This window comes from Lissotriton helveticus, chromosome 12 (assembly GCF_964261635.1).
Source record: "Lissotriton helveticus chromosome 12, aLisHel1.1, whole genome shotgun sequence".
Taxonomy (NCBI): Eukaryota; Metazoa; Chordata; class Amphibia; order Caudata; family Salamandridae; genus Lissotriton; species Lissotriton helveticus.
In genome coordinates this window covers 456244869-456255460 of record NC_136073.1, presented here as the reverse complement: position 1 = coordinate 456255460, position 10592 = coordinate 456244869, and the positions used below count along the sequence as shown (strand labels likewise).

General features: G+C 46.4%; 1 protein-coding gene across 1 annotated transcript in view; it reads left to right on the top strand.

The window, feature by feature from the left end:
* The first annotated feature begins 5223 nt into the window (after positions 1–5223).
* HSF4 (heat shock transcription factor 4) overlaps positions 5224–10592 on the top strand; it is a 507465-nt gene continuing 502096 nt past the window's right edge. The window contains exon 1 of the mRNA XM_078670271.1: positions 5224–5346. Coding sequence (XP_078526397.1) covers positions 5224–5346 — 123 coding nt within the window. The remainder of the gene's footprint in view (positions 5347–10592) is intronic.

Genomic DNA, 10592 nt, shown 5'->3' with positions numbered 1-10592 from the left:
ACACCAAGGGGCCTGTTGGTGTGTGAGGGGTATTTAAAACAACAATGTGTGCTCCCCACCATTGTAGGGATCACTACCACTACCAGAGTGGATTCCATATTGTTGATGTGAATTGCCAGGGGAGACCGAATCCACTTTCCCTCTCCCTCCCTCCTTTTGTTATACTTTTGGTATATGTTTTGTGTCAGCTATGAGCCATGATCGGAGTTTCGATATTTATAAAACTAATAACACTTTATCACAACAGCCAAAAAGGAAACAAGGGACAGCACTAAACAAGTAGCCAGGTTTTCTGATGTTTTTTTTAAATTCAGATGATTTGAGTCTAGATGCAGAGAAAGGGACAGAGCATTTCACCATTTGGGACCCACAGATCTTCCACATACCAATGCGTTTAATTCGCAGAACAATCTTCAAGGGGACCTCTGATAATCTTGAGGACTCTGCCAGGAATATGCCTGTCTAACATTGCTTCCATCAGTTGATGCTCCTACTTGTTATTTTACTCTTTCTGTTCCGGCCCACTTACGACTGACTCTTTAACATCCCCGCCTCACACTGCTGCACGCCTCACACTGCTGCACGCCTCACGCTGCTGCACGCCTCACGCTGCTGCACGCCTCACACTGCTGCACGCTGCTGCATTACTCACACTGCTGCATGACACACTGCGGCACGCCTCACACTTCTGCACGCCACACACTGCTGCACGCCACACACTGCTGCACGCCACACACTGCTGCACGCCACACACTGCTGCACGCCACACACTGCTGCACACTGCTGCATTACTCACACTGCTGCACGCCTCACACTGCTGCACGCCTCACACTGCTGCACGCCTCAAACTGCTGCACGCCTCACACTGCTGCACGCCTCACACCGCTGCACACCTCACACCGCTGCACGCCTCACACCGCTGCATGCCTCACACCGCTGCACGCTGCACACTGATGCATTACTCACACTGCCGCAAGCCGCACACTGCCGCACACTGCTGCACGCCTCACACTGCTGCATGCCTCACACTGCTGCATGCCTCACACTGCTGCATGCCTCACACTGCTGCACACCTCACACTGCTGCATGCCTCACACTGCTGCACGCTGCTGCATTACTCACACTGCTGCATGCTGCACGCCTCACACTGCTGCACGCCTCACACTGCTGCACGCTGCACACTGCTGCATTACTCACACTGCTGCACGCCACACACTGCTGCACGCCACACACTGCTGCACACTGCTGCATTACTCACACTGCTGCACGCCACACACTGCTGCACGCCTCACACTGCTGCACGCCTCACACTGCTGCACGCCACACTGCTGCATGCCACACTGCTGCACGCTTCACACTGCTGCACGCCTCACACTGCTGCACGCCTCACACTGCTGCACGCCTCACACTGCTGCACGCCTCACACTGCTGCATGCCACACACTGCTAAACGCATCACAATGAGGCACGCATCACAATGATGCACGCCTCACACTGCTGCACGCCTCACACTGCTGCACGCCTCACACTGCTGCACGCTGCACACTGCTGCATTACTCACACTGCTGCATGCTGCACACCTCACACTGCTGCACGTCTCACACTGCTGCACGCCTCACAACACCGCCACATCACTCTAGGACACCACCACATCACTCTAGGACACCACCATATCACTCTAGGACACCACCACATCACTCTAGGACACCACCACATCACTCTAGGACACCACCACATCACTCTAGGACACCACCACATCACTCTAGGACACCACAACATCACTCAGGGACACCACCACATCACTCAGGGACACCACCACATCACTCAGGGACACCACAGCATCAATCTGTGCAACCATTCAACAACAAATAATTCAAATATGTTCTCTCAATGTTTCAAGCTTTATTACAAATGTCACAAAAGATGTTAATATTTCACTTCTGTTTTTAGATTTTCGTCACAATAAAATACACTGAACATAATCTTCACAAAAGTTATTTGTAATATCAATACATCTAAGTCACGTAAATACTACACATATTGCATTACAAATGCTATAGGTGTCGCATTTGCGAAAATTAAAACTATTGGCATTGTAAATGACAAAGCTATTAGTTTCGCTATTTTCAAAACCAACACATAAATAAAATATTTGTCATTTACAATACCAATAGCTCAAACTTTCCTAATGCGAGACGTATTGCATTGCAAATGCTTGTTTTTTGGGTCACTGTCTGATTGGATAGACCCAGCTCCCAGATGTCTAGAAGACCTAGGTTTTACAAGGCACTCTCAAGACATTGAGGCCATGGATTAAGAGGCGTGTCAGAAGTAATTCCTAGAACGTCCTATAGAAGTGCCTGGAGACAACCTGCATCAGCTATCAGGTTCTGAAGTAAGTCTTGGCAAACTTCAAGTGCCAATTCCTGCTTCACAATATTAAATTCTATCCTTAATTGTGACTGGGATCTAGAGGTACAGATGACCAAATATCTAAAATGTCAACATATGAGATTGAGACATTTGACTAATTTCCTCAGAAAGTCTTCCACAACACCTATAAGCATGAATATTAATTTATCTTTCATAACAGATAGTAGTGAAGTGAGGAGTGCCAAACTACCTTAGAGGAAAGGACAGAGAGTCTGCCTTAAATTTTAGTGCTGGGAAATTACACTTAGAAATCCCCAGATTGACCATAAGCCAAGATAGTTACAGCTAGCCACATGCGCTACCGCAACTCCACCAATTGTTAACTTGACTCCCTTCTTTGTCTTGTGACCAAAAAGGAAAATTAATTGGATTAACCATAATACAATAGATGAAATACTCCACGAAGTCAATTTACTTCATAATGGAAACCTATCCTGTCAAATGCTGCAACGTAGTCCACAGAGCACGCATAGAAGAGTTGTTTAAGGGTGTGAATAGCCAGTTGACTATGGAGAGGTAGGACTAAGATATTAGCAGGAGGAATGTATTGAGCATGTCCAATATTTCAGTTTCTCCAGTACGATTCTTGCACTGAATTGTAGACTCAGCTTCTAAAGGTGCACGGTTTTTATTCTTTTGCACGATTAATTAGAATCATTTCAAACCATACATTAATTTTATAAGTAAGCAGAAAAAGACTAAAACACAAATTGGGGGGGAAAATGCAAGTAGATTCAAATATAGATATAATCACAACAACTATAATAATTAAGAAGTGAGTCGTGGAAATCTCTGCTAAAGATAATTGCAACAGGAACTATGATTAAAATGCAAGAGTTCAATGTACAAAAATTGCAGCCTGTATAAGCAGATATGATGAAATCAATACCAAATCATATATCACACTACATGAAGCTCAGTGGTAAGTCCCATGCCAATTCAAGGCTTAATGAAAGAACTCCATGAAAGTTAAAAACCAGCAGCACCTGTCTCAAACAATTAAAGTGACAGTGCTTTCCAGTATACACCCAGCGCCCCCAAACAATGATGTAAGGACTTTTGTTAAGTTCCCCTAAGATTACTGTGCAAATTGACTGTATAAACAGAAATGAGAGCCACAAAAGATCTAAAGTGCCGAAAAAACCCAATTTGATTAAGATCACATCAGATTCTGCATGCGGCAGTCTGATCCTAAGGCAGCTGTTCAAGTAAGCTACAAAGGGGAGCTCCCTCCTAGGGAACTAGCTTCTAAAAAAAGCAGTAAAGTGATCATGAGTGTGTCCTCTCAAGCCTATTGTTTATCCGCTGCCTTTGCTTGATCTTTGGGTGGGTGGGTTGGTCAATGTGTGTGGTTGGGTATGCAGGGGCAGAGCTCCGGGGGAGGGCGGGAGGGGTATTTAGGCTGTGACCCTCCCCCCCCCCCCCCTAATAAATGGACTCTGGTGTGTTTAGTTTGGTCCGGGGCCTCCAATTGGGCTAGTAGTGTCTATGGCTGGGTTTCCACTCGGATTAGCAGCCCTTACACCACAGTCTCTATAAAACTTGGCAGAGTTTGTATACACCTACTCTTCCTCTTCCTCTCTCACAAAACAGGCCAAGAATAAACAAAGGACTGGATCACTCTTTTGTGACGCAGAGAAGCTCTTTAAATGTAACACTATTTTCATCCATTTTGTCATTTCAATGGCAACGACGGCTCAGTTTTAACCCGAATCTAGTCTAACTGACTAAGCTACCGCCTTCTGGGTATGGGGCAGGGTTGTGGCTGCGAAAGAAGGAGGTCATTGCCTCGTTTCATGTCAGAGACATGAAAGGGGGACCCTTTTCCAATTATTCAGGGTTGCCACATGGCAAGTTAATGCCTTTGACCATTTCATTTATTTAAGATACACAAAGTTTATGCCCAAGGTTTTTCATTACTGGGCTTAGAGGGGCGGTGTAGGTTATTGAATAGAACAGGTTTCAGCTTCGAAAACCCTTAGCGCCATGAACAATGGTGCCGTGGATTTAAGACTACCTTCAAAAATTTGAGGGATTTCCATCAACACCCCACTCTAGACCAGGCCACTGCTCCCTCTGTACCTTCATTAGATAAACACCAGTGGATTCAGCACTACTTCGTTTCTAAAACAAATAGCAGGAAAGGGACAGAAACTAATCAAGTTTAATGAAAGGAAACGTCTGCATGGAGGACGAAATGACAGTTTTGAAGAACAGCCAGGGGTATGCTGTCAATGGTGTTACTCGGATATATTATAAGACACGCATGCACCATACGAGTGGATGGTACACACTGCACATAAACATGCTACTTATCCACAGCTGGTCCCGCGCAGACTTCACATAAGTCTGTCAGGGCCGTACACGTTTCCATCCCGAGCCAGCATACCCTGGCGCTTTAGTTCTGTGCGCCTGCCAGGGGAGGCCTCGTGCTGAATGGCCGCGCCGGGTCCTGTGCCCGGGGTGCATGTGCACGTTCTCTTTGCATGACGCTGCATGTTTATTCAAAGCTTTGTCAGGCAGGCGGCCGTGCACTTCCATTCTGTGCATTGTTCTCTGCAGGGGATGATGCTCGCCGTTTATGCTGAGTTTTTAAGAGCGCGAGCAGCGGGCTCTCCGGTGAATCGGTGGCTGACGCCGCAGCTGCCGCCAGTGTGACCTGGATACCTCAATGGTTTTCCCGCTCTCGCCCACCCTCCTTGGCTGCTGTCTCTCGCGCGCGCATAGACCTACAGTACTCGGGCTGGGACTTTGACAGGCATGGAGATAGTGTGACCCGCAGGACAGGACGATGCAGGAGCCCCCCGGATCCCTGGCTATGGATGGGTATTCCAGCAATGTGCCCGCCTTCCTCACCAAACTCTGGACCCTGGTGGAGGACCCCGACACGAGCCACCTCATCTGCTGGAGCAGCGTAAGTGACGCGTATGTGAGGCGAGCGGGGCCAAGGCCCAACGGTAGGCCGGCGCGCGCGGATAGTGCGCCGAGCTCTCGCGCGCGACGCACACAGGCCATTACTGTATATCATCATCATTAAGCAAGCCTTGACTATCATCACCTGCAGACAGTGCGGGTGGTAACACGGGGCCATAGGGCGCAGCACGGCATAGGTCGAGTCATTCACAACTTTTGTATCAGGCTCTTCCATCTGTTGCACTTGTGTTTCTATCATTTCTGCCATTTGCGCATGTAACCATGTTATATTTCTCTGTACGTCTTATTAACTAAACTAATAGCATGTTTAATGTTGCTGGTCAGGCCACACTGGGATACCCCACCCTGGCAGCCGCCAGCCGCCCTTCCTTTGATGCGCTTCATCTACACACCTTGTTAAAATCAAATCGCTGAATATTTTGCACAGCAGTGAAGGCTCCCAGGCTGTATTTATAAACTCTCTTCCAGCTGCTATATTTAGAGGCTTCAAGGCAGCAGCTCATTTCGGTCTGTTAGGCTTAGAGCATTTGTAATGCGTTTTGGACAACAGACAGCGCCTGGCACAGGCCTGCTTGGCAATCCGGGATATTGTGATCTGCGTCACAGGTTTACACTGCGTTCCTCGCCCCTTCCCAGAGTCAGCTTGCTGGTGGGACTGGCCTGACTTTTCATGTCATGTTTCCCTTCAGAGCAATGAGGGTTTCCTGAAACTCAAGGTGGGCACCGCAGATATCAGTCAAGAGTGCGCCCTAATAAACATAAGCCTGGTCTGAGACCCCTTCCTCTTAGGCATTGAAGCCACTGGCCTGCCATTGACCCTAGGCAAGGCAAATCCTTTGCATAGTACTCATGCCTGAAGGCACCCTAGCCTGATTCCAAGTGGCAGGCAGGTCCTCAGCACCAGTTTGCAAGTGTTCCTCAGTGTATTGATTGCACACTCAGCTGGACTAGCCCATGAACCAAGATGGGGGGTTGGGGGTGCTTAAGATAAGTTAAAAAATATATATATTCTACTTTTAGAAGTTGGGAGCACAGTGATTTCTCAGGGTATAACAATGTAATTGTTTTTCTTGATGGGAGTATTTTTATATGGTACAAAATGAACAAATACTACCACATCCATTTCATTTCAAAAATCTTTATTTCGATCACTGATCATAAAAGATACATATCAATATATACAGTTAAAAACTTATTAAACCAGAGTGATCCAACAGTTAAAAATGATTGAATTAAAATACATATGAGACAGTAGATACAAATCAAGTGATAGGGAGCATTATACCAGTCTTTTCATAGCTCGGCTGCGGATAAACCAGAGTGATGTTAAAAATTTTGAAATTGCAAAAACCACAGCAGCAGAAAGATCTGTTTTTAAAACTCTATAGGCGGTTTGGTGTGATCTAAATCCCATGTTCCTGAGCAATGGTACTAGCCAGTATTTCCTGCTCCGCTCGTAACCCTTACAGAAGAAAACAGCATGCATATCATCCTCCTTTGGATGTGCACACATTGGGCAGGATACTACAGTGGAGCACGATTTCCAGGATGCTGTAAATGAAGCTAGTGGGAGGCATCCATAACGCCACTGTAGGAACAGTTTCCTCGTTAATGGAGGAGCTATCTCGTCTAAAGTTTTTTCGAGGGAATATGAGTCTTTCACTTTCAAAAATAAGTTTGTCAAGGACCCTTCTCGAGTGTCATTAATTGTTCTAGTCAACATCAAAGCATAATAAGCACTCGCAATGACCTTTTTTGGAATCCTGGTACATGAGTTTAAGGGGTCTGTCCACAATTCCGGGTAGCCCAATTCATCGAGCCTCCCTTTCACATACATTAACCACGGAATCTTCCTTGTATTCCGTAGTTCGAGGAAATCCTGTAATTCCTCCCTATAGTGAACGAGATCTGGGCTGCTCCACAATCGCCTCCAAAAAATTAGGGGTTTGAGTCCTAGCTCCTCTGTAATAGGTTTTATTCCCAGATCTAATCTAAGGGGCAGCAAAGGAGTGCTCTGGGGGAGGGCAGCTACCTGTCTCAGAAATTTATTTTCAGTTGTCTGTAGCTTTGGATATCGGATATGACCCCACAGCTCACCCCCATATGTAACCCCCGCTCGTGCTTGTGTTTTGTATATATGAATAATTGGGGTAAATGGACGATAACATGATTTGTTTGCCAGGCGCAGAGTGCCACCCGCCAACTGTGCCAGTTTGATGGTCACTCGGGCCTGATGCGGCGTCCAAGTTAGATGTTCATTTATAGTGATCCCCAAGTATTCAATATTATGCACTCTTTCTAATTGGGCAGTGCCTAGCATAGGTGGTGTTCGTTTTCGGGATTTGGGATTTAAAATCATAAACTTTGTTTTTTGTGGGTTTATTTCCAATCCCCGGTCAGAGCAAAAATCCAGGAAACCATCCAAGATGCGTTGGATCCCCATCGGGGATTTAGACAGCAACAGGGTGTCGTCTGCAAACATAATAGCAGGCACCCTGTTGCCGGTCAACTTTGGAGCATCGGAATTGGCAATCCCATTAAGGTGGGCGACAACCCCGTTCACAAAGATGCAAAACAGGGTAGGTGCGAGCACGCACCCCTGTCTCACACCCCTGCGAACGGGGAACCTTTCGGTTAGTTGGCCACCTTTGCCACATCTTACGCGGGCATAATTGTTGGAATGAAGTCTCATCAGGATTGCCAATATATCCGCAGGGACCTTCAGTTCTTCCAAGACTTTCCACAACCTTGCTCTGGGAACTAAATCGAAGGCGGCACGTAAGTCTACAAAGTCTACAAAGATGGTATATAAACTTCCGCCCTCGATTACCGCTGTTCTCCAATAGAGAAGGTGCAGCCTAAAGATTTGGTCTATGGTAGATACTCCCTCCCTGAATCCTGCCTGATACTGAGATAGGATGTTCATCTCTTCAGTCCACGCCTGCAGACGATTCAGGATCAGTCTGCCAAAGAGTTTCTGTGATGTGTCAATCAGGCTGATGGGCCGATAGTTGGAAGGGAGCAGGGGGGATCCCTTTTTATAAATTGGGACCACCTCTGCTCCCCTCCAAGTATCAGGCACCATCATCCCCCCCCAAATGGCATTGAATATTAAGGTCAGGTACGGAGCCCATATCCCTGGTTCCTGTTTAAACAGGTCCCCTGGGACCCCGTCCAGGCCCGGTGCTTTTCCTGGAGCTAGCCCTTTAATGGCATCCCTCACCTCCTTCTCAGTAATGGGAATATCCAGGGGGCATGACATGGTTGCAGCTCTGACACTGTTTAATTCCCAACTGCCCTCCGCGTACAGTGCTTCAAAGTGGGCCTGCCATACAGAGGGGGCAATATTGGGCTCAATTGCAGACGATAGGTCCTCCGTGCCATTCGCCACTATGCACCAAAATTTTCGGGAGTCTCTAAATGCTAATGCTTTCATGAGATTCTCCCAGTAATCGGAGTCCCATTCCGCCCTCGCGTTCACTAGAAGGGATTTGTACCTTTTCCTCCTAGCGCGGATTTCTTCCTTGCTAAGGTGTCCCTTGATAGCAGCTAACAAGTGGGCATTAGCCTCCCTACACGTGGCATTATACCAGGAGGTTTTCGGCTTGTGGGCGTTCCTTTTCCCTGTGGTTTTAAACAAATCTTGTTCTAAAGAGACAATAATACTATTATGTATTTGTGCTAGTTCTCCTCTGGTGTCTTCATCTTGGACCTTGGTTCCTAAATAGAAGGCTTTTTCAAGCAGGGGAGTTAACCTTTCATATATGCGGGGTATACTATCTGTGCTATTCGCCAACTTCTCCCACTTCACTTTCCTACGGTTATTTTCAAGTAGGAGGCCCATCTTTTCATTGCCCGATCCCTGCGAAGTGTCCTCCCTCCCAGTGAGTGAATATAACACTTCCAAGGGGTTATGGTCACTATCTGTTCTTGGGCAAACTTTAAAATCAACTATTGCAGGCCACATGAAAGTTTTGACCATGATATAATCGAGTCTGGACTCACTACCAACTTTATTGTAGGTAGGATTACTCGGTATATCCGATTGACATCGGCCATTGCACGCCCTGAAACCAAAGTTGAGCGTAAATGCATTTATCTGCAGGGCTAGAGGAGTCCAAGCCCTTGGGGGAGGAGCCACCGTCTCAGGTATAAACCAACAAGAATCTTCATCTAACGATGGACCATCACGTAGTCCAGGCAGAGGTTCATAATGGGAGTTGAAATCGCCCCCAATCAAACAAGCAAGTTCAGGTGGAACGCCCTCTACCACATCCAATAGCCCTGACTTTAATGTGCCAAGGCATGTAAATACCTGCATTTGCAAATGCTGTTTACGTGTGTTGCATGCACAAATTAAGTTTATCACATTAAAGCCTGACCTATGGGCCTTACCAATTTCATGTAGTAAGATAAAGAATTGAATGCAACAAATGGCATGATGATGGAGTGTCATTTGAGATGTAAATGCAGAAGTATACCCCATATAGCCAACAGCATGACTCGTCCGGTTGCAGCCAAAACCCACTTTATGTTCATTTTAAATTATTGGTAATAATAGATCTTGCAGACAGGTTCACTGTCAGGCCAAGCCTGAAAATATAATTTAAAACTTTAAACCATGGGTATGTATTGTTCATAACTCATGCTTTCATTGCAGCTGGGCATTTATTTAGTTGAAACAGTGTATTTTCAAGTTCGGACTGGCCTTGTGGGCAATATGGCAGTGTAGATGGGCCAGTCAGACAGGGCAGTGTGTGGCCCGGTTTTGTGCTGTGTTGGGCTTATTTTGTGACTGTGTGTGGGCTGGTGTTATAAACATCTTCAAATGAAGACTAGGTGCTAGTGGCAACCATCATTGTGCCGGCTGTGGATGGTGTTATCTCATTGCATTCAACGTGGATGTACCAATCACACTTTGCGTACAGAAGAGCGGGAATTGTCAATGCTTTTATCTTTTTGATAGAGAAGGAACATAGTGATTTAGACTGCTGCATTTCTCGCATATTACCTTATATGTCGACTGCAGCAGGCAGAAATACATGTGGTTCGCCACACCTCATTGACCACCATGGCAGCATGTCTTAAAAAGTCGAGAATTGTTGGATTGTCAAATGTGGGACACTGTTTTTACTACATAGTTCCTAAATGTCGTCCACTTTTATTTTGGTTCTTGGACCTATTTTCCTACCCAGTCGCCCTGTCTACTTTGCCCCCATAAAGCTT